A 25,861-nucleotide genomic window follows, 5' to 3' on the forward strand; every position below is an offset into this window, starting at 1 on the left:
AGTAGTTAGTCAGAGAAACGGCGGAAGCTCTAAAACAGAAAAACAGCAATTTCCTTAAGCGGGGACAGTAAATAATTAATGAATTAACCTCGGAATTAACTAAAGGTACGGGAAAGAAAACAAAGGAAAACAAAAGACCAAACGCAACATTAAACGGCGCGGTTAAATTCAAATGCAAAGAGTATACGGTTAAAATACGAAAATTGATACGGCAAAAATCTAAATACGGTCTGGATGCAAAATAAATTTACGGAAAAGAGCAAAGATACGGTACTTACAGACGCAGGCCCCTTCTATAACACGCTGTTACCTTGTATAGAACTCCCAAAAAAATGCGGAAAGGGAACAGAGGATTTTCCAGCCGGCAGGAGTATTCGGGTGAAAACGTTTAAAAATTATTTATTTATTTGATTTATTTTACCTTCTTAACTGGCCGGGCTTAAATTCTGTAATTCAGTTAACACCGATCGCGTCCCGGAATTTTGGGATCAAGCGACAGGCTACTTTATCAGGTTTATCTACGTGTAAGCGAGCGACCTTGCTCTACGGGAACGGCTACAAACGGCAAATTAGTAACAGTCTCTTGATTTCCTCTAAAACAATGCTGCACATTTAAAGCCATTACTTTTACCTTCTAGAAACGAGGTCCGGAAGCTACAGTTGTGTCTAATAAAGCACCCGTTCGATTCGATCCATGTACCGAGTGTTCATTAAAATTGGTATAATTCCTTGTACGAAAACGGATGCGTTGTTGCAATATCATGCGGATTTTTGTGTGAAGCGCTGAATTGGCAATAGTAATTGATTGATGGTTTTTGAGCGCACATGATTCGTGGGGCTGAACAAATCCGACTCGTTCTGATAAAAAAATGGCTGATTTAACGCTTGGTATGGTATCCAAAGTTATAACAAATTTGCTACGAATCTACGCACTTTAAATTTGTGGCCAGTGGCATGGTCAAGAGGAGACAGGCATTTTTTCCACACAACAATTACTATAAGAGAGGGGATGATAATTTTCCATTCGTTTCTTATATCGGGTACAATGGAATTTAATTAATTAATTCTATGGGAGTTTGCAGAATTTTGACTTTCTTACTAATTGCAAGCTAATTATTGCACACGAGATATCGTATCTGAACGAATGACGTAAGATGCTGCATTACGCTCACAGCGCATGCGTAAGTCTGTTTCAGTGGCAAAATTGGCGGTAATTTAAAACGATTCTTTACGGCTGACATGCTATTTAGTTACAGATCGTAAAAAAAATTGTCTACGCGTGTAAATAGAGTTCCCTTTTTTTTAAATTACTTCCAGTTTTATATCCTACGCTTACCTGTAACAGAAAATTGGTAATCATGTATTACGACACAATCGTAAAATATTAATTACACTATAATATTTTTAATGCCGTGCAATTAGTTCAAGTTTACAATTTGCGGGTGTGTGTTTCGCAACACGCAATCCTGAGATATATACGCGTGTTTTAAATTTAGAGCGCGCTATTGTAGTCAATTGCAAAAGGTCGTCCACCCAAACCAAACTGCTTGATGTTTCGAAAACTAAACTATTGTCTTTTTTTGTTGTTGCAGGGAATAGCAATCTAGTCTTCGAGTCCAGTTCCTTTACGTTAACTGAGCAAGGTAAGAACAAAACTATCGATTATGACGGATTTATAGAAATTTTAAATTTTTCCAAAACGAAAGCCGCACAAAACTATGGTCTTTGTGACAGGTCGATACGATTGAACATTTTGATTTTATCGGAAACGGAAGGTGCACAAAACTCGGGCATTGGCACAAAATAGGCACATTATATTTATGTTTCAAGTCGATTCGATTGTAAGGGGTGCTACGTTAAGTTGGCACCCCCTTTAGAAGTGTTGAATTACCCCGAATTCCGAAAGGAAAGGCGCACAAATTGGCACAAAGCGAGCACAAAACCTAGCACAAAACTATGGCTAGTGTCATGTGTATACAAGAATGATGGTATTCCAGTATTAAGTTGGATCCCCAACTGAAAATTTTGATTTTCTCGTAAATGAGAAGCGCACACAATTTGGAGATTGGCGCACAAAATGAGCACAATATTTTGGCGAGGTAACAAATTGGGGTGCTGATTTAGGGGCGCTAACAACCCAGCGCTTCATCTTCGAAATCAATCTTTTTCAAATTTGTGATATGTATACATACTAACATACTGTACTATAATATCCATTTTGTCTAGTGTAATACAACGAAGTTGAGATAACGCTTATGTGCTCGATTTTCCGTCGTCTGTCTGTCTGTTTCATCGAGATCTCGCCCCCTGGGCCACCTAGAGACTTCGGGTTTTCGCTAATTGATAGTTGTTATGGTCTATATTTGCCCGTTACTCATCATTTACAGTTGTGGTACGCGGCAACACTCCCGAGTGGGTTTTGAAACATTTTTTTGTATCTTTTATTATTGCAGAAACTTTGATATTTTTTGTCATAGTTTTTTATTGCGCATTCAAAAATAGAAAAATATACAGGAGTAGGTACAATAATTGACATAAATTATAGTCAATCATTTTTGTTATACACTATAGTAGCAAATTGCAAAAGAGTGTATTGCAGATAACAGAGATAATTATCAGTCCCGGGACTTTTGGCGTATCCCGTATAGTGCTAGAATACAATAGTTCTTAGAGAAAGTATAGGACGATTTACACGGACGGACATTTGCAATTGTATTTTGTGTTTTCAGGAAATGTATCCCCCCCCCCCATTTTCTAAAGTTTAACTTGGCACCACTAAAGGCATGCGTATGCAAAATCTGAGACCAATTGGTTGTCGTATGTAAAAGTTATGCACGTTTTACTTTCAAAAACAGCATCTCAGGAAATAATTCGGGGGGGGGGGGGGGCTTTTAGACAGCGAAATTTTATGGCCGTCTGGCACACCTTCAAGGTATAGGCTACCTACTGCAAAACATTCCAGGACTTTAGGACCACTTTCCTAGAAGTAGTTCAAAACAGTAGAAGTGGGTCCGGACGGACGAACGGACGGACGGACAAAACGCAAACAATAGCACATTTTTTTTAATTCTTATAAAATGCGTTAAAAATCTGGAAACTATAACACTCCGTAGGTCGGTAACGAAGCGTTTGTAGGCCTGAACATTTAGTAATAAAATAAGTCAAAGAATGAGCCCCTTTCGTATGTACATTTGTTTATTTATTTATTTATTATTATTTATTTATTTACATCAGATTTAGGAGCACCCTGTATATTATTGTAGAATGTTTGCTGTGTTTCACTTTCAAACTAACATACAAGCTGATTCAAATTCGAGGGCCACCATGGGGATCTCGGGAACTGTAGGAGATAGGTAGGTAGTTTAAATTTGGCAAAGTTGCGTATTTTGATGTTTAAAAAAATGCAGTTTCGCATCTAAAAAAATTCAGACTACTTTCGGAGATATCAGGAAAAAAACGAAATTTTGGAAATCGTTTTTATTTTTTACTGAAGTTATTTAATCCCGAGATCCCCATGGTGGCCTTCCCGATAGACATAGTAAAAATCATATGTGCGCATGCGCAGCAATGCCAACCTTCTCATTTATGGAGATATTGCTTTGAAATTTGAAGTAAAAATGCTTCTAGTAAAAGCAAACATCAAGTGTGCGCATGCGCAGACTGCGCAATAATAACTTTCTTATTTATAGATAGATAGCCGGCCCGTGTCGCGCAGTGGAGGTGAAGCTGGAATGCGGCACCAAGGGTTCCTGGTTCGATTCCGGGTTCGGGAATGGATATTTTTAAGTCTGTAGGGGGTTCAGATGGTAGAGCAGTTGTGACTGGAACCCCGCCCACTTAAAATGTTAGCTTCTAGTGCAGGCATGCCAAACACGCGGGCCCATAGCAATGTGTGTAAATTAGAAAATTTAATGGTACCGTGTGTCCTATTTTGGTTGAGACTGCCGTGTTTTTAAAGGTAGAGACTTGCGGTTTTCGCGACCCTCGGCCATTTTTTGGTGAAACGTATAATACTCCAAACAGAACAAATCTAGCTAAGTTTTTTTTTCTAAGATACAGGGTGAAAACGAAAAGTTTGACTTTTTGGAATGTTATCATACCTTACTACCGATATAAGATAGAAAAAAAGATAAAAACTGGCTATTTTAGATATTGTTATATAGAATTCACCGGCGTACTAAAAAAAAACTTTTGGATTGCCGTTTCTAAGATTTGATTCAAAGTTGGTATTTTTTAAAACGCTCTGCATATCTTAACGTCAATTGCTTTTTATACCTTTTCCTGATTACATTGCTGTATCACAACCTATATTTTTTTAATCTTATCGATGAAAATGAATAAAAACCTTATTTTTTACTTTTTTTAAATAGTAGGCCATGGAGATTTTGTTCTGTTTATTGTATTCATGGTAACTAAGGCAGCCGATGTCAATGAATAAAAATGGCGGGCGGTAGAAACATGTCATTTTGAAAAATATTTAATTTAAAAAATATAGGATGATTCTTCAATGTAATCACGAAAAAGAAATGCAATAAATTGACGCCAAAATTGAGGGCCATGAATTATTGTATGGACTGTTTCTAGTATTAAAATGGTACAACGCGAAATACAGATCATACACTTTCAGGTATTACTTCCACTTTTGAACGATACCCCTAAGTTCCAGTGTTATACACTGTGTACAAGATAAGGATCTCTGAAACCATAGAAAATAAGACAATGGTCAAATTAGAGGAAAGATGCGCAATTAAGGAACAGAAAAACACCGTTGAGAGATTTTTAATACAACGTTTCGGGTCGGAGAAATCATTATCAACTTTATTTTTGTATATCGTAAAAAGTAGGTAACATACTGTATTGAGTAGCATTTTTTTTATTAGAGATCGTTCCAAAACTAAAAGATAATGGCGCAGAAACCAGTTTTGAAACAAATGCAAATATATCTATAACTCTCGCCAGGAAAGATTGCCGGTCACAGCACACCTTGTGTGGATTTACGATCTATGTTTTTCTAAAGATGCGAGCGACTTCAGGAATAGGATCGTGCCAATGTTGAACGAAAAGTCTTTTTGACACGATACTATCCCGGAAGTCGCTCACATCTTTAGAAAAACATAGATTGTAGACCGGGATCAAGTGTTCTATGACCGGCAATTTTTCCTGGCGAGAGGTTTAATTCCAAAATGGTGGCATATGTTAGTTTGAAGTGTTTCATAAGTGTTACACACTAAAAAAACAAAAGTTGGAAACTGCTGTTTTTCAACAGCATAGTGCCCCCCCCCCCACACACACAACGTGCGAGAATACCTGCCGGAGAAATTTTCCATTTTCCAGGAAGTACTAGAAAAAGTCCATAAAACCCTCGAATTCTTTACAAAGAAATTGATCCGATGAAATCACCGATCAGTTTGATAGGAAATGTAGTTATAAGAGGCCAAGGAAACGGGTAATTTTTGGCAATTTTTGGGTTGTGATTAAGAGTTTCTTGTACCTTCCTTTTGCCACCCATTCCACTAAAAACGAAATTTGTCAAATTTTACAGATATTTTTTGCCCATCTATCAAATCGAGTAAATCTTTGAATTTCGTTTACGGCGTTCGATTTTTTCGAAAGATTTGTGGATATCCTCTGCATTTTTCGCACCATTGTTGCATTACCTGAACATAGTAAGTACAATTAGCTGATAACCTTGCGACACCTGTTCCATTGAGGGTAACTCAGCGGAAATCGAATAAAACCACTAAAATGATCTTGTTTTGGTTTTTTTTTACCATTTTGATTCAAGATCTTGATTCGTCCCTTCCATTGTGAAAGACTTAAAGGGAAAAGTAAGTTAGCCCTCCCATACGTTTAAAATTAATTTTATTGAAGATTTATCAGAAAGTGTAGAACTTTAAAAGCTTGATGTGACGGATGTCCAGAGTTCTAGAATTAAAAATTTCCAACCAAATGTGCAACCCTCCCCCAATTATCATCCCAAATAGCGGTGATTGGAGCAGTAAAACCACAACAACGGCTCTGGGCTATGTTAAAGTTGCCCACTCCAAGCTTCCAAATAAAAATGAGTATTGTGAGCCCGCTAATTATTTGTGAAGCCGGGCAATAAAAAACCCAGGCCCGGTACCTTAATCAGCATCGACCGTGGATTTTAATTGTGACTTAATGCGCGTAAATAAAAAATCTCCCGTAATCTGTGAAACCAACTACTCGTGCGGATATCCAGATAAGATGTCATCCTTTTCGAGCACGTTCTTTGAGCGTGATGACTTATTTAATTAGCTAATTCAACAATTTCTTATTTACAAGCAACTTTGGTACGACATAAATTTGCATTTTATTTGCACTGCTCGACCATGTCCTCATATTTTATGTATTTACTACCAAGAATGGGAAGATTAACATTCAACGTGTCTTTTGCGGTGAATGTGGGAATTTTTGACTGACCGCGATTCCCAAGTCCAATGTGGATTGGTTATATAATTACCTGGTTAGAGTTCCATGTTTAGAAATATCGGGTGAATGATCTTTTTCCCCCAATCTGTTGCATGCTTATAGTAGATGTGATTATAAAAAGAAGTGATAACGGAGGTCGTCACCTCGGATATGAGTGTTTGACTTTGAGCGAGGTTTTCCTTTAGAGGTTGATTTGATCTCGAATCTGTACCTAATAATACTCGTAGTTTTATGCATCTTTAGCAATAAAACGGATTTGTTTCGCATAAAAAGACGGCGCACTTAATCATATTTGCACAACGAGGATTTGACCCAATTGTAATTCTGGGCCAAACGTTATCGGGGCTGTTTCCACAGGAAAATTCGAGTGACCTTTTACGACGAAAGATTTTTAGTTTGCGAAGTCAAAATCATGTACTCGTACACCAAATTTCATATTTCATGGATTTCATACACATTTCTCGCGATTTACCTCTGAGATTTCAAGTCGGACTTGTATAATGGACTCCTGAGTACACTTCACTAACATTTTTAGCGCATTTCCACAAAAATAAAAAAAAATGCGCTATTGTGGCCACTTCGTCCGTCCGTCCGGCTGTCCGTCCGTCCGTCCGGCTGTCCGTCCGTCCGTCCGCTCGTTTTGCGACGCTACTAGTCCTTTATCTTAAGAGCTATTGTTCTACTTTTTTCGCTATTTGGTTCGTTATGGTGTCGAGTCTTGTACCAAGGAAGGAATTTTTCTGTACCGCTTACAAAAAAAGTTATTGTAAAAAAAAACAAAAAACCGTTTTTTTACATGTTCTATAATTTTACACTTTTGCCGTTTATTAACGATCCTAGAGATCGTTTATAATTTTGCATTGCTACCTGTCGTCTGCATGCTGGTCTGTCCGTCTGTTCCTTTGTCTGTCTGTCCATCTATCTGTCCGTGTGAACGATAACTTTGTTTAGAAATGTTCGATCGCTTTGACATCTCCGTTAGTTATGAACTGAATTGCATGAAATTCAATATGGGCATAGCTTTAGCCATATAATACGCAATGCCAAAAGTTGAATCGAATTCACAGTGCCCTTTTCGCATCTCGATCATTTATAAACCGAATTGCAAACTTTTTTACTTATAAAAGTATTTGAATGAAATTTGATACATAGGCACTTGGGATAAAGGAAAATCAAACGCCAATTTCAAAACCTTTTTATTTATGGAAGAATTTAAATGAAATTTGATACATAGGCGCTTGGGATAAAGGAAAATCAAACGCCAGTTTCAAAATTTGGTTTTGCGCATGCGCAGTGCCAACTTTTTTATTTATGGAAGAATTTAAACGTAATTTGATACATAGGCACTTGGAATAAAGGAAAATCAAACGCCAATTTCAAAATTTGGTTTTGCGCATGCGCAGTGCCAACTTTTATTTATGGAAGAATTTACACGAAATTTGATACATAGGCACTTGGGATAAAGGAAAATCAAACGCCAGTTTCAAAATTTGCCTTCGCGCATGCGCAGTGCCAACTTTTTTATTTATGGAAGAATTTAAATGAAATGTGATACATAGGCACTTGGAATAAAGGATCATCGAGCGCCAGTCTCAAAATTGCCAACTTTTTTATCTATGGCACCATTTAAGTGAAATTTGATACTTAGGCGCTTGGAACAAAGGAAAATCTAACATTAGTTTTAAAATTTAGGTTTGCGCGTGCGCAGTTCCAACTTTCTTATTTAAAAAAGCATTGAAATGAAATTCTTCTCATAAACTGAAATTGAAGTAACACGTCAAAAATGGATTGCCCATGTGCAACGCTATCTTTCATATTTGTGGCCGAATTTTTACGATTTTAACAGAAGTTGCATCTTATAAATGGGAAATGAATGCAAGTGGAAATGCGCTTTATGTAAATCGTTTACGATTACTTTTTAACTTGTTGATTATTAAGGATCCTCACATCCTTTATAGTGTTGTCGTCCGTCCGTTTGCGCTCTAACTCTTTTTAAAAGTGGCCGATTATGTTGAAATTTGGTGTACGGATACTTTGGACATTAAGGACGGAGGCTATTGGTTTTCAAGAAGCTGGTTCAATAGGAACAAAAGTTGTAGGACTTTGAGTGAATCGGGAACAGGAAAAACTGCGGGCTCAATATAATAGAAATCAACATATTTCATTCCCTAGGTCATGTATCGAGTTCGGACTTTCGCTAGATTATTCCCTATGACTCTTAGATGTGTAATAATTCAATATAACTCTTCTCTGTCAAGGTCAAAGGTTTTAGAGCAAAATGCACCCAAAATTATTCTTTACACATAAATTTGGAGTTGTAAAAGCTTTTCAAACGCATTATCTTGATGCTGAAAGAGTAGGTACATCACGTGCACATTTGATAACCGCATGTGTGTGATTCAAAGATGTTAAATTATTTTTCTGAGGCCACATCGATTTTGATCAAAATACGTCAAAATCGTCATTTATGCACCAAGATCGTTGGGAAAAAGACCAAGAGCATTATCTCAATGATCAAAACATGAATTTGATCTATTTTTGGCGACCACATGGATTTTGATCAAAACATGTTAAAATCGCTATTTACCTATAAGTACATCAAGATCGTTGGAAAAAAGACCAAGAACATTATCTCAACGACCAAAACATGAATTTGATCTATTTTTGGTAACCAGATGGATGTTGATCAAAATATGTCAAAATCGTTATTCTTGCACTGATACCGTTGGGAACAAGATTAAGGGCATTATCTCAATGACCTAGACATGAATTTGATGCATTTCTATTAACTATAAAATGTATTACACCGGTCTACAGCATTTTTGCGCATGGGACATATATACCTTATTTGTATTGATTGTATAGCCACAAATAAGAATTAGAACAAAAAAAGGTTATGTATTTGTTTTTGTGCGAAAAAAATGCAAAAAACCAAAAAATAAAAATACCTATAAAATCTTACTTACATAGGCATGGTTTATTATAAGGTAACGTTCCTACATTTATAATTTGTTTATCTTAAAGTCCAAATGTTTAAAAATGGAACAGTTTTGCTGTTTTTGTCATGTTCAATTGAAGTTTTTCTCATCAACCCCCCAAATATGATCTTCCATCATGCTTCCAGCTTACTGGCCTTGGTAACGTGCCTAAATTCCATTATGTCTTGATGAAAGTGTTGTCCTTGTTATTTCGAATAAGCTCCCATATTATCCTTAAATTAATCTAAATGAGAATGTAACCTGTGCATCCTTAGAGACATTCTATACCCGATGATACAAAACCAAAACCCCTCAGCTCGTCATAATTTTGAACGGGAAACCATGGACTATTGCCTTAAAACTGTTCCAGGATTTTTTTTTCCTCTTTGGTAAGTAACCGCGGGAAAATATCACCCTCTATTTTTCTTTTTATTTGAGGGAAAACAAAGATTCCAGCTTTAATTTTCGCCCCTGAAAGCTTTCAATCAAATTGCTATAACTTTTGTAAAAGCAAATATTTTCAATGTCTAATTGCACTTTTTATTTATTTTTGCTTATTATAGTCAGAATATATTATGTAAATCCCATGCGCAAAAAAAAATTTTTTTTTGTTGACCTGTGTTATGTAAGATTAAAATAAATTGTCGTTAAAAGCGATTGTAATACTGAGTATCCTTCGATATTTCGTTGTATCGGTTTATCTTGTTCATGATTTTGATAAACTCTCTTTTTGCTATTTATACCAAATAAAATGTACATACAGGGTGTTTCTAAATATATGTGCATACGGAAGGGGCTAATTCTTTGCAAAATGACCAAAAGTTCATAAACATACGGCCACAAACGCTTCGTTACCGATTTACAGGTTGTTATAATTTTACGATAACATATAATTGCATAATAATTATGCAAACACATGATACAATTGCAAATGCGAACTGTCAAAACTAACAAAAACCAAAGATTATCCATTATAAAGCCAGGACCTAATGGGTGCCGCGGCAGCTTTATATTAAGGCTCTGCTGCAATTTATTGATTGACAATTTACCAGGTTTTTTATAGAAAATGATATTGCCACCAGAAAACTCCATCATAAAAAATTTAATAATAAAGTTAATTATGCCGGCGACGTCGCGTATGTATTTACTTTACCTTTTTAGGATCTCCTTTTAGTCCTTTAGCTGAACTGTTTATTACAAAAGCTTGTACTGTCCAACATAATGACAACAACGGAAATAGGAAATGACGGTACATTGATAAAAAGAAACACGAAAAATATCAAAGACGTTGAAGGATGCATCTCGTTGATTAGTTAAATTCTAGGTCGACGTGGCCATCTCTTTTTCTAATATTAAATCGATCAATAATTTGAAATTGAAACAATTTGCACTTTATATGCGATCTGAATTCGTTTTACGGTGACAAATTAACGTATAAATGACCTCTGAATTTGGTCCTTTTACAATTACATTTAAGTGGAATTCGATCTTTTTACAGTTTAATGTTAATAGTAACCAATACTTTGGGGTAGTTAACAGGTGATTTCTTTGATGCATTCTTAAACCCGACTATTTGAAATAATTTCCAACAACAGCTCTTTGGATTGGAATTTTGGTGATGATCAATGTTTAAGTGCAGGTTTCGGTTGTTAATTCTACTGGTCAGTGCAAATTTGGGGTCGGCAAACGAAACGAGCACTGGCATAAACTCGATTTTAAAGGTTTATTTTTGAAATTAGGTTTCATGTTTTGGATGTCCCTTTAGTAAACTTTTCACATTGAATAGTTTTAACTTTAGCGGCACACAAATGAACGTAAATATTATTTAACTTTACTAACAGTTTTCTTTACCGCAATTTCGCTTTATACAAGATATTAGAGTAACTTTCTTTATGCGCACTTTGTTTATAAATACGGACAGGGTCCTCTAACCGAATGGCGATTGCGCGCTTTTAATCTTCTACACGGTAATGTGTAAATGTTCCTTGACGTAATTTTGTATCACGTTAGTTCTTAGCAAAATGACACTACTGTATGCGATAATTGCACACGGATTCAGCTAAAGGGAGCGAAAATTTAAATGAACTATTTTATATTATAATTCCAAATTGGAACTCCACTTTTTGCGTAACTTTTCCACTGATGCAAAATTCCAGAAATCTGCTCGATAAAATAGAAACCAAACGTCGCTTTAAAACTAGATTAACTGCTTCTCTTTAAGCTCTGTTATCCCGAACACTGATTGAATTATTTAGACTCTAAAAGCCGCTATATGAAAACGCATATGGTCGATCTCACCAGGTCGAACTACCGGTACCGAGATTTGCGTCGTATACTTATACGCTTTCAAAATAACCCCAGCCACGTTTAATCTTCGTTCTTCCTATTTAAGTCAAAACCACCTTCTCTAAGAAATTCAACATCGGTATCAACCTCCAATGACACTCGAAATTCTTCTACGTTGCCAGAACTGAGAAAACACCTGCATCGCTTATCTCGTACGTGGCATTATTTGTCGAAAAACCAATTAATTCTTGTCCGATAACAACACTTGACCAGATAAAACTTTAAACTGACGTAAAAATTAAATGTTCCCTTAGTTGCCCGTTTTAAATTTGTCATACAAACTAAGTACAACAAATAGAATTAATTCCCGATTAAGTTTTAAAAAAATGACGATTCAACAAATTTTTAGCTTCCTAGCATGTGCTAGGTAGCTATTGCGATAGCCGTTTTTTGAACATTTCAAAATCTCATCAAATGTCGACGTTTTAGACCATTTTAAGCAACTTTTAAAGAATAAAATTTTTTTCCGTCTGTATGTACGTACGTACGTTTGTTGGCAATTTTCTGAGAAAACGGCTCGACTGATTTTGTTGAAATTTTGTATATATGTTTTAGGCATACCTACCGAACAGAAAAATAACGGGCCGGATTTTTGAAAAAAAATTTTGGAGCGCCGTAACGGCATCGAACTTTTTTTTTTCAAATAGCAACCTAAAATTTTTATTTTATTATTTGGAAGACCTTATTTTCCTGTGTACAACCTACAAAAAATTGGGCCGGGTTATATTATCAAAAAACGGAGAAAAAAATTGTCAAAGTCAAAAAATTGTGTTGCATATGTGCAAAACGCAACGATCTTGTTTCTGAAGCAATTTAAACGAAATTTCTATGGTAAGTCCCTTTAATAAAAGCAAACAAAATTCATGCGCAAAAATCGTGTTGCGCATGCGCAGAAATGCAATTTTCTTATTTATGGAACAATTAAAACGAAATTTGGATGGTAGGTCCTCCTAATAAAAGAAAACAAAATGCATGCGCAAAAAATCGAGTTGCGCATGTGCAACATCCAACTTTCTTATTTATGGAGCAATTTTAACGAAAATTGGATGGTAAGTCCCTTTAATAAAAGCAAACAAAATCCATGCGCAAAAATTGTGTTGCGCATGCGCAGAAATGCAATTTTCTTATTTATGGAACAATTAAAACGAAATTTGGATGGTAGGTCCTCCTAATAAAAGAAAACAAAATGCATGCGCAAAAAATCGAGAAACGACACCTCAATGTAGTTTACACAACAGTATGTAAAAGTACTTGTGGAACTATATTTAGCACTTTTTCCACTTTTAAACGCACATGTAAATTTACATAAAGCTCGTGTTACGTCCTTGACGCGTCTCCCCTGAATATGAATGCGCACGCACGTCTTTTTTTCCCCGCGAAACCGAAAAAATTTAAATTACAAATACTAATTACAAAAATATACCTATTCACTGTAACGTGTGATACTTATTGCAAATTTTTATATACAGGGTAATTCAAAAATGTATATGTAGGTACCATTTCACCTTTTACTTTCAAAAATTATAAATTTTTTATAAAGACTTACTTTTGCAGAATGATTCGTTTATTGCGAGCTGTAATTTTTGTAGTGTATGGAATATTTTTGTTTTATTGCTTGATTTTGTTGAAAGGACCGACATGCTCCCCTCTAAAGGCACATAAAGGAATATTCCCGGTTCAGAACTTCAGGGCTATAATTTTTGTGGATTTTGTTTACAGAATTTAATTATTTGTATATACTTAAATAGTATGCTGATTTGCGTAGATTTATGTTTCTTTGTAAAAGAACCATTATACTGATACATAATTTTCCAAAGGGGGCAAAAACTCGTTGTAGGCGGAGCTAAACCACACTTGGCCACTTGCTTGCTACGGGCCTGGGGGATACAGAAATAACATTTGAAAAGTCTCCAGGACTCCAGGCTTTGTGGAAGACATTCAAACAAAGAAAAATGATCTGGGCCCAAAAAGGAAGAAACACGTGGGTTAATATGTTCACATTTGAGGTTTTGACGGATATGCAGTTTTTTTCGAGGGGGCAATTTACTTTGGAAAATTCTACGCACGTACTTCGAAATACGTCCTATTCTGACAATTACAAAACGGGTAGCTCGGTGACAAATTTACTACAAATTCGCCATTTGATTAAAACTCTTCCCTGTGTTAAGGGGTGGCCTTTAAGATTGGGTTTCTTTTACGCTGGAGGGTTATACAAACAAGTATCGCACATAACAGGGGCGTGGGGTGGCATTCGACCCTGAGCTAGCGCTGAGCTCTCCATGATCTCCGAACACTTCAATTGGGCTGTAATCCGTCGTTTGCGATGACACCTAGAAGGGTGAAAAGGGCAATTTTCGAATACACATCCTGCTTCGGCCCTCTGACCAGGACCCTCGACCAACAGGACAATCGTCTCAGGTCAGTCGAGTTCACTACTAACTACGATGCTCTAGATTTTTCCTATTGGGGCATAGGATCATTTAGCGGTTTCATCACCGGGAACGATCCGAGACCGCGCCTAGGTACGGATATCTGCCAGATTATGAATGAAAAAGGAAAGGGATTTTATCTAGCAACATTCTATATTTTGTCTTATGGCAATGGTCGTCTTCTGTACCCAATTGTGCGGGCGGCCCTCAGTAATCTCAGTTCAGTTTTTTCTTTGGAAAGTAACTGCTTTCATCCTCCTCCATGTTTTTTTAATATCCTTGTTGAGCTTCTTTACGGTCCATCTGAATCTCTTTGTTAAATAGTTTTTGTACTGTTTTCTCCTAGCCATTCCACCAAGCTGTGATGATACAGTATTCTCTTCAGATGTATCTGTGATTGGAGCAACTTTCTTCATCAGTCATTCGCTACTTTCTGAAAGCTCTCAAGTTGCCTTTATGCAGTCAAAGAGACATCTGGTTAACAGTCTTCTCAGTTATTTACCGATTCCATTCCAATTTTAAATACAGAGTGTATGTAACCTTGTTTCCAATTACTCATCGTCAGTTTCTCTCGTGGAAGTGTTACATAATGCAAAGGCAAGGTTAGATAAATGCTTTTTTTCATTATCAAGGTGATCACCTAACGGGTATTTACCGGTATAGTTCCAATTTCGGCGCGTCTATATTGGGAAAATAATCCATTCCATGCATTATTCACCACTCTGCACGCCTACTTGCGTCGAATACTTATTTATAACTCAATTTTTGTCTTTTTATTTATTTAAATGTCTCCGGCTGGTACATTTTCCGATACACAATACAAACGCCTACCTTCAATTAGATAATTTTACACGTGTTTTGGTATGTAAGTAGCAAGGACACTTTATTTGTTCGCTGCCAATGCACTATGCGGAAACGGTATTTGCTTAACCTATTGTTTTAAAATGTTTCTAATTAGGACACAGGCGTTGTTGACTAATAAAATATAAATATAGCGACTGGTAATAATATTTAGTGCGAAATTTTGTGATGAGGAAATAAGTGGAATAAGAGTGAATCAGCGCCGAGCTTCGCAACTTCTGCACCGAAATGTTCCAAATTCTTGACGTGGCGCCAAAATAAATTTGATGTTTGTTTATTATCGCCGCGTCTTATTTTATGCACCTCAAATCGCTGTGCTGAATTTTTTTGAGGTTATGAGCGAAATGGGTTTTGCAGATGTAGATAATGTGGGCGCCATGCGATTCAGATAGCTCATATTGCGACGGTTATCTAGAGTCTAGACTGAGTAGCTTGATAACGAGCCTTTATAGGCCTTGGAAGATATCAAACCGTTCTAGCAATTCACTCGTGTACAAAAGAAAAAAAACATCCTCGTGCATATAAGCCTCTCAACTTCAAACTATACGAGCACAAAAAATTCCCCTAAAAATGATGCAAATTTACGCACGCTTCGATTTCTGTTCGCACCTCTAAACGATCAGTATACACGTGTTAATAGACACGTGTAACTGATACTTCTGGATTAGTGTAAAAAGAATGGAAAGGCCTGAAAAACATTGGAAAGCCTAAGACTCATTAGACCCTTCTCGCCACTTTCTAAGATTTCCAAGATGAAGTGTGTAGGCAGTTCCACCACGCTCTGGATTTCAAAGGGACTCGGCGCTTTGGAAGATCGACAATGCTTTCTTCAGAAAGAGTTTGCAAACACTGTGAAAAAGACCCAAGGATTTCGAAAGTGCTCATACCGTTTCGGAAAAGTACTACAACATTTGCGAACGGCGCACTTCTCTTGCTCAAGGAGACTTTTGTACACTGTTTTGTCGTTTTCCTAGGGTTTTTTGGCGTCTTCGTTAGAAATTTGAAACCCTTCTCGATACATTGTGTCCTACAGAGCTTTTTGGAAACATGAATGTTCTTTCCAGAGCTTTATAGAACCTCTCAGAGATTTTAACTCTCTTCTGGAGCTGTTTACGGCCGGAAAAACTAGAGTGTGCTTTCCAAGGCAAGCGCACTTCCACGCAAAGTTTTATTTAAAAAAAATTGATTAACACCTGACCTAATCCTGGATACGAATAGAAAAATTTTACATGAGAACTCTTATATCCTGGCCCCTGGGTCGTAATTTGGGTTCGATTAAGCACAAAGCTAATCATAGCTCGACATAAATCAATCAAGCTGAAATAAAAAATAAGTACTCACGGTCAGAGTACAAATACCACGCACATTCGTTAGACTGAAACCCAAATGAAGATTCTGAAACTTTGCAACGATTTATTTTCTGACGATTGAATTCATAATTTGGAAATTCCAACGTGATTAATTTGGATGGGATTCACGTGTGCTCCCAGTGGAGGTTAGCATATGCGTTTTACCCTTTTGATGTAAGTACCGCCATGTTGCATTTCGTTTATTTATCGTGTACTTTCTTTAGATATGTTTAGGTTGTAATTTGGTGTAACCGTAAATTTACTTCGCTGTTTACAATAAACCGTACGTAACTTTGAAGCATTTTCAACTTTTGCGACTATGCGCAAGACTTCCATACCGCTTACGTATACGTACGTAAAAATTACGTTCATTGTAAACACCTTCGTATGTTTCTATACAGTTAAACTTTGCGAAATTTTTAAGTTTTATGTATTTCTTACGTATACGTTCATTGTAAACAGCACATTATGTAACAAACAATGGTTACTTCATCTATGATCAGCCCTCTTATCTAAGACGTATGTAAATTTTATGTCATCAAAGAAGCGGGTTCTTTTAGGGATCAAGTTTCAGGCACGGTTTAGGTTTCATACCAATTTTTGTTCGACATACAAGTTTTGTAAATTTGGGTTAAACTCACCGGGTGCCGTCGCGTCGCCCTTAACTCCCCATCTGCTGATATCAAGCGGCCATTTTTCTGTGAAATCCGTATGAGAAACAGATTATCGGGCTATGAAGAAGATATTAACCGCGAGGATTGACCCTCATATTTGGACAACTTCTATGTCGCCATTTCCTTTTGTGACACCCTACTGATCAGTTGCGAGTATAATCTCTCTTATAGCACTCTCGCAGTTTCTTCTATAACAAGAACTTTACGATTATCAAGACTGACCGTCTTTTCCAAAAAGCGCCCACCAAACAATAAAGCTTGACCAAAAAGCCTCGTTTCTCGTCTGCTTCCGCTCCTTCCTTCACCAATTAATCGGTATAGGACAATAACCTCCGGCCAAAATCCCACCGGACAAAACCCCCAGGAGACAATAACCCCCCGGGAGACAACAACTCCCCCTATGACATTTTCTACAGTTTGTAGATATGTGGATTCTTTTCTAAAGCAAACTCATACAAAAATTCAAGGAATTCAAAGGGAGTGTGACACCCAGCAGTTTTGGACATTAGGTTACTTGAAGGTTTAGGTCATTTTTCTTAATTTTCCTGGAGTGAATAGTATCAAATTTTTCATTGCTGAAATCCGGGCGGTTTACTGCCCAGGTGTTATTATTCGTGGGGTATTTGTTGAGTTTTTGATCGGGCGCAATTTACTCGGGAATTTTTGTCCTGGACTCCAAATTAATGAGTCATCGAACGATAAACCACACTGACGTCTGGCTGGCGGCTATGGTTCGTGATCGATTCGGATAACGAGAAGATGCGGGCAGCGATGTTCGCATTTTGAAGATACTCAAAATATTAAATGCTTCTTGGTTAGAAATCGACATTTTAGAAAAGACTATAAATTCAAAAAACGGCACTTTCTGAATGTTAACACAGCAGAATAATTTACAAATTATGGCTGCTATTATTTTATAATGCATCGTGTTTCATTTGTTTAATTTTCCAAGGTCTACCTAAAAGTGTAGGGTGCTTTTCTTTCGCGCCATCGACAAATACCGGAAATACGTAAAAAGTAAATTTAAGATACAATTTAAGCATTTTTATTAATGAATTAATTAATCTCATTCTCCCAATATTTGAGGTTAGAAACGAGATTTTGAAAAACGGTTTTCACTGGCCTCTTTGGATGTTATTGGCTACTTTTTCATAAAGAAAAAGTCATATCATTCGATTTGATTTTTTTAATTTTTTTGGATCATAGTATCAAAACTAGCTCCCTGGCGGTGAAGGATTCAACTAAATTAACTGTATTTACTATATTTATTCTCATTGCCCAAGGAATGCTCTTTTCAACCATACCAAATTGGTTAAAATCGGTCAAACGGTTAAGAAGCTAAAGCAGGTTATTGCAAAAACAATTGAACGGGGCACACCATCTTTGTTTGTGAAATAACTGAGTTTTTGTTTTTACGAAAATGATAGAAACTGGTTCCCTGTAAAAATGTGAAAGTTTATTATGCGAAATTTAAAGAAAATGCAATTTTAAAATTTAAGATGGCAGTTACGCCCTCTGTTGGCCATTTATAGAACTTGAGAATATTTTCTAGCGATTCTTCATGACCGTTTTACCCAATAATTTTTTTTGCCCCTAAGTCATATGACGAACGGTTCTTGAGATATGGCCGAGGAACAGTCTTATTGGGTCACCCGTTACGGTTAATACCTCCGCAACTCAGCACCGAATTCATTCAGGTTTTCTTTTTAGGAAGATATTTGAAATACGGTTCAGTCAGCAATAAATAAAGTAAACTCGAAAAATTCAGAAACCTATTTCAAATATCTTCCTAAAAATAAAACCTCAAAATTTTACGTAACACAGAACACTTAATCGAGATATAAAATTAAACTCGAAAATTTTTACAAGTTCTGAAACGTATTTCAAATATCTTCCTGAACTTAGATCTGAAGAAATGGTACGGGAATCATCATCCAATTTTTAATTACTTTAAAATCTTGTTGTCCGCGTACGATAGAATCATTTTTAATACCCTTACTTAAACCGTGTATTTGCCTCTTAGACCATATAGTACATGGACTGCTATTCGCCCTATGCTTTCAATACAAAATGGGTGGTCACGGATAGAGGGCACTGTAGTCGTGGGTATGTGAATCTCAGGGTAAACTAAAGTCGTTTAAACACCACTCGGATCGCGTAAAGAGTAGCTTTTATAGTCACCACGTAGTACGGGAAGCTTTAAATACCCTTGATTATCTTCTACACGTCCACAAATAAAGATAAGTTTGCTCTTTTTGGGATATCTAGGCGATTAATCAATTGACGTTTGTTAATTTATAGGTTGACAGTGTCAAATCGTTTCTAATCGTACAACTTCGGACAGACTCGTTTACCCTGAAACTCACATACCCAGGCGATGTCCTTGACCATATTTTAGTTACAATTAGCAGTCCATGTACTATATGGTCTAAGATTTGCCTTGTCTAAAATGTAGGTGTCACTCAATCGACTTGTTTTTTGACATGAGTTTTGTATGCCAAAAAAATAGTGACGGACAGAAATTAAGATGCTTAATCTAAAGTTTTCGCTACTTAATAAAGTAATTTGAATACAACACACAATTTTATTACAGTGGCTTATGAGTTTATTTGTATATCATTCCTGCGGTAAGGAGGCAAAAATACCACGCGGACTTTACAATGTCAAACATTTAATGCCCGCGTACTTAGTCATATTTACATAGGTATTTCGGTTGATAGTTTTGTATAGGAAAGTATAAACGCGCTTATCACATAACATAATCGCACCTTCACCATCAAGGATTAACGCAAACATGTGGCCTTTTTGGTAATTCTTTTAAATTGTTGTTAGTATAATCTGACTAATCGAACAAAGTGCAAACCGGGGACATTACGGTATTGACGCGTTCTACCATAAGGCTTATCACTTATCAGTTAATCATGCATGCACTAGTTTACTGGGACGATAGAGTGATAGTAATAACAAAGCACTTGTTAATAAATTCACCGACACATACAGATAGATAAATGTAGTTGAGGTATGTGTAAATATTGGCAAGTATCGAGTTCAAATCTCCCGATAAGACGAACTACGCCGAAGCAGGGATGACAACAAACTTTTTCTAATAAACGCGAGCCACCTATCGTTGGCAAATAGCAACGGTCTTGGGCTTGACCCTTGAGGCTCACCACCACCATAGAGCAGACCAAATAATGATCTTGGGCGATATGCAATTTTCACGCTTGTAGATTTAGAATTAGGCGACACTGCACATTATTGTTTTTGTTTAAATAAACGTTTCCTGCCACCAAAGTTCAGGAATATTTTTGTTCGATAAGGCTTTCCTAAAAATGGGAAACTCCATAAATCGATGATTTATTTGTTTATAATGACAACATAAGAAAAAAACTAAATTTCGCATTATTTTAAAGAAACTTTCTTTGTCTGGCAGAGTACTGTATGGTCTTTGGTGCTCCGAACACGGGTTTCTGAGCCCATTTGGATCGTGACATGAGTGAATATATTTTTCAGAGATTCATCAAAAATGTTTACTGTACAAGATATTCATTCGGATACTATTGAAGGGTGTATGTAACAAAGGGGGCCACTTTAGGCTCTAAAGGTTTTTTTTGTTAAATTTACCATATGCTGGTATAGGAAATGTTATACGTTTATCGCTTCATAATGAAAGAGAACAGAACTAATATTCCAGAAAATAAAGCGCGTTAAAATAAGAAACAAGGGTTCAAGTAGAAAAGAGTTGAAACGTTTCCGCGATCTCCCAGACCTCAAAAGTTGCGTTCCGTTTTGCGTATAGCCGAGTCCGTGATGAAAATACGGGATTTGTATTGCTTAAGAGGGCATGTTTTCGACAAAGGTTGCGGTCAGAAAAAAGGGGGTCGTTTCGTATTTGGGATTCGGTAACGTACGCAAGTGAAAATCTGGTGGGAGAGCCGAATTTTTACTCAGCCTTTCGAAGAGAATCTATGCAGGTTGAAAATTTTTTTTTCGCTCGCGTATTGATTTCTTAGCCAAACCTACTTATTGTGAGCACAAAGATTTGTAGATCCCTTAAAACGAATTTATTCACCAAACTGTCAAGGCGAATATTGTGAATGGTGTACACCATTTTGGAAAACGCCTAAAATTTTATTGTTAATTAAAAGGTCGAACCCAAAACCGTACAACCACATTGTGTGGGAGAATCCTTGGATTATGCTTAAAGAAATTTTTACCACGAAAGCGTTGGGGTCCAAGGTGCAAAATATTGCGTTGTGTTTTTTTAGAAAGGCAGGTTACATTAAAAACAGTTGATTAATCAAACTTGTGCACCTAATTCATTTATACGAGGTGCTAATAACATAAATAAAACGGCAACTGCTAAAAAAAATTTATTTATAAATGAAAGAAACTCACTGCATAATTAATGACCGTCAGGTGCTTAAAGAAAATTAATTTTATTTTAGAAACACTCTGTACAGTAAAAATAAACCGAACTGCGATACTTTTAAGACGCTCTTTATATTCTAAAACGAGGCGAAAAGTACTAAAATAAGAATACTACGACGTGATTAAACTGCAGCGTGCACCAAGAGTTTTAGATGCGTTCTGGTTACGGCTTTCAATCAGAATAGAATGGAAATCGGATCTCCAACTGCGCTCTGCACGGACCGCTATAGACTATTCGCTGTGTTATGGACCAGCCTGCTATTGGTCAGCGCGGCTCGTCCAATCAAACACCACGGCGAGCCGTCCGCCGGAAATGTAAGCAGCGTCGAAGCAGCCACGAAGCTCAGTCGAGTCCGGGAAAGTAAACGACCACTCAGACTGGTGACCGCGGCTCTCCTTCTTCCACTGCCAATTCGAGGCAGTCCAGCGCTCGCCACCACGCCGCATCGCGACCCCGCCGTCCCGCAGCGCCCTCCAGCCATCCCGCGTCCCTAGATAGAACAAGATTTGTATATGTTAGTCCTAGAATAGCCACCCGGTAATTGTGTCTTCGATGTGGAATTAAACTTGATACTCCAGCTGTACTCTGCACGGACCGGCCACAAAATTCTCTGGCGTGTTATCGTTAGACAAGAAGAGGTTGCGACCCCCACTGTCCATCCCAAACCACGTCTCTTATTTTTTGTACACAATATCATGTCTCTAATTGTTTAAGCTCTTTTCATTTTCTTTCCTTTCTCTCTTAATTTATTTATTTCCCTCCTCATCGTTTAGTCTCTTATATGATTTGCTCCCTTCCTCAGTGTTTTGTTGCTTATATTTCCTTCATACATCATTTCTGGTGTTATCCAAGGCTTTTTTATATTAATTAATAAAATCAAGTATAATAAAAACCTATAATGTTAATATTTTCTATGGGCTATCGATTTCGCCTTATAGGGCTTCATCAGGCCGTAGCTGAAATACATATATATGGTGAACGTGTGAATTTTTTAACAATTTATCTTACCGTCTACTGAATTACATTTTTTAACAAGATGGAAATGTATGATGTAAATGTCCATATTTTTAATTAAATTGGATGATGTATGTGTCTGTGTGAGCGCTGAAATTGAATTAAAGGATAGTAAATCATATAACAGAAATAAATTAATTACTTACATGTATTAAGTGCAGTGTGTGTGTATCAGTAAGTGAGGTTATGTATGAGGCAGTGGCGTGTTATGTGAATGGGCAACGTATTTATACAGATGATTATCATTGAATTCAGTTATGTCATTTATTAATTTGAAATTAGGATCTTGTAACGCTTTGTGAATTTCATAGTGTTCTAGTATTGTTAATTTCTTGTAATTGTTGGTTTTGTGTAGAATTTTTGTATTGTCTATTGATATTGTGTGTTTTGTGTTATTTATGTGGGTACCTATGGCTGAATGTGGTTTGTTTTTGTTGTGTTCGGTGAATCTTGTTTTTTTTTTTTTTTTTTTTTTTTTTTTTTTTTTTACATTTCCATCTTGTTAAAAAATGTAATTCAGTAGACGGTAAGATAAATTGTTAAAAAAATCACACGTTCACCATATATATGTATTTCAGCTACGGCCTGATGAAGCCCTATAAGGCGAAATCGATAGCCCATAGAAAATATTAACATTATAGGTTTTTATTATACTTGATTTTATTAATTAACACGACAAAGCCTATCATGGAGTTCTATATAAATCGCTTTTTTATATCTCCACTTCCGCTACTTCCTAATTAATTTCTTACAATTTCCCATGTATAGGGCTATCTAATGCTGTTAACTTTCTTATTTCATGTTCCATTCTGTTGCCAATTTCTCTATTTTAATCTCTACGTTTTCTCATATTTGTTGCGGCAAAACTCTCTTAAGCTTTATTTTAACTTCCGCCATAAATAACGCATGGTCACTATATCTGCACAGGGCAAAACATTTTCAATTCCTGTTTAGGGGAATTTTTCGAAAGAAAAAGAATTCTCCTTGTGGGTTTGTCTGTCTGTCTATTCCTCGTCTAACGCGTGAACGAAAAGAAACCGCGATGTCAAACCTGCACCAATCGATTTCTACGAGTTCAAGGATCAATGTTATTGAATATGAGCCGCATTAAAAGTTCGAATGAGATCTGAATGTCAAAACATTTCCCTACTGAAAATCATTCGATTCTTCGTATCTTGCTATAATTTCTCCTCGTACATTTCCGGCGTCTGTTACAAAGAAAAATCCCAATATTGACCTAAGTTAAAGATTTGGGAGACACCATCAAGTTCCGAAAATTCCAAAGAATTAATAGCATTCTTGGACAAAACAAGAAAAATTCGACATGAAAACTTTCTCTGGGTCGCACTTCGGAATCGAATAAACACCTAATTTATTGATTAACAATGACAAACATTTATTCCAAAATATTCCATAGAGTGAAATATTAAAATAAAATTCCTAAAAGAAAGAAAAGCTTGTTTAAATAAATTACCCCGTACGCAGGCGTTCAACAAATAAAATAGGAAAATCTTAAAATTACTGTCAGTTGTTTTTCTCTTTTATTGTACTATCAAAGTAACCTTTACCCTAGAGTGTGATAATTTTTATCTTTTAGTAATTCTAGTCGTCACCACCTCCACATTCAAATAATCTCCTTCCTTAAAATATTTCAAAAACACCATCAATAGAAATTAGAAATAGATAACGCCGAAAATAACGCGCACATAGTCACATCTGCATCTCCGCTATCTCTTCTAACAGCGAGAGGAGCACATGCGCGAATTAAATCTCGTCCGATAACAAAACCTCTTATCACAAACGACCGCATGTGCCTACATTAAAGCATCTTAATGAAATATTCGAATAAGAACATAATACGCAATTACAAACAATTCTAAAAGGAAAAATAGACACTGAGACACAAACTCAAGTAACATAAACCAACTTTGCTCTTATTCGTAAATAATCCCCCTGATTTACACTTAATAAAATGAAATATTGTCATAATATATTCCGTCATTATTTTTAACGTCTACATGGCGTTGTTTACACAACAATATTTAGGAAAAAATACTTCTCGAAATACCAATAATTCGCGGGAATTTCAAGCAATAAATAAAACAAATACCTCCTTTAAAAAACGGAAATTTAATTAAATAAATCACATTGCAAGATTAAACTTAGAAAATGGTAGTTCACCGAGTACAAATATAAAACAAGACTGGGAAAAAAGAACTGACCAAGAAAAACCAGCCAACAAATAAATATTAGTTGTCGGTAATGACATGAATGCATATTATGATGGTTGTCAAGTAAATTAATATAATGTCAAATCATGACTCCAATGGAATTTCTAAAGAATTAATATTTAACTCCCATAATATAAAAAAACACTCATTAAAACTTTACAATAAATTCACATAATAAGTTTGGATATTGGATGGCCAGTTCAAATCCCACACAGGGTAGTCTTTTTGCTCTGGTCATGTCAGCCAAAACACGTGTTCCACGGAGACGAAACAAAGCGTAATCTTTGAATTCTTTCGTGGCGGCCAGGGGTGGCTTCTTGAAAAAAACATTCGGATCGCTACTTTATTTCCTTTTAGAAATTAGAAACTGCGAGTATTTAAAATCGAAACTTCACGATTTATATAAGATGTTTAATCGCTCTTGTAAGATTCTTTGTCGATTTCTCGTGCTTGGGAGAGGACTTTACGGAGGTTCTCAAAAGTTATTCGGAGATTGTTCAAAAATTGCTCAGATGATGTGCCGCGCAGTGATCATTTCGGCTTGATGATGGTCGGAGGTCTCCTATCGAAACGTCATTAAAATTTGCCTATTTAAATTCTGTAGGGACATTCAACACAAAAAGATTTAGGCTGAAACGGATCGAAACTGGTAATTCGTTTGGAACTGACGCGAGAAAATGTTGCATATTTTATAAAATTTCTGTATCCACAATCAGAACAGTTTGCTACAGGTTGTCCTTCCCGTCGTCGCAATGCGTTGGATCCTTTTTGTGGCGAAATAGGTCCGTGACCGACTCGAATTATATAAATAGAACCTTTTGTGTTTGTTTTGGCCGTTTTTTTGCCACAGGGGAAATATTTTGTGTACCTACTGGATGCGTTGTAAAATTCTTTCGAACCTCATTTTTATGCCCATATTGTGCTATTCTGGCCGTCTTATAATTTTCCAGCAATCCACATTTTTCGAGTGGAACCACAACTTGTTGGTCTAAAATTAGAAGATTTGTTGTATATTTGGTGGCACACAACAATTAGATAGCAATAAATATGCAAAAATATGCATACGGATGAAAGGCCCATTTTGAGAAAACTTA

The 25,861-nt window shown here is 36.4% G+C and overlaps 1 protein-coding gene across 1 annotated transcript in view; it reads left to right on the forward strand.

Annotated features, from left to right (window-relative positions):
* Positions 1-25,861, forward strand: part of LOC116178399 (protein pinocchio-like) — a 104,360-nt gene that overhangs the window by 40,218 nt on the left and 38,281 nt on the right. The window contains exon 3 of the mRNA XM_031497892.1: positions 1,593-1,643. Within this exon, the coding sequence (XP_031353752.1) occupies positions 1,593-1,643 (51 nt within the window). The remainder of the gene's footprint in view (positions 1-1,592; positions 1,644-25,861) is intronic.

The sequence above is a fragment of the Photinus pyralis genome, unplaced genomic scaffold (assembly GCF_008802855.1).
Source record: "Photinus pyralis isolate 1611_PpyrPB1 unplaced genomic scaffold, Ppyr1.3 Ppyr1.4_LG8, whole genome shotgun sequence".
NCBI classification, from domain to species: domain Eukaryota; kingdom Metazoa; phylum Arthropoda; class Insecta; order Coleoptera; family Lampyridae; genus Photinus; species Photinus pyralis.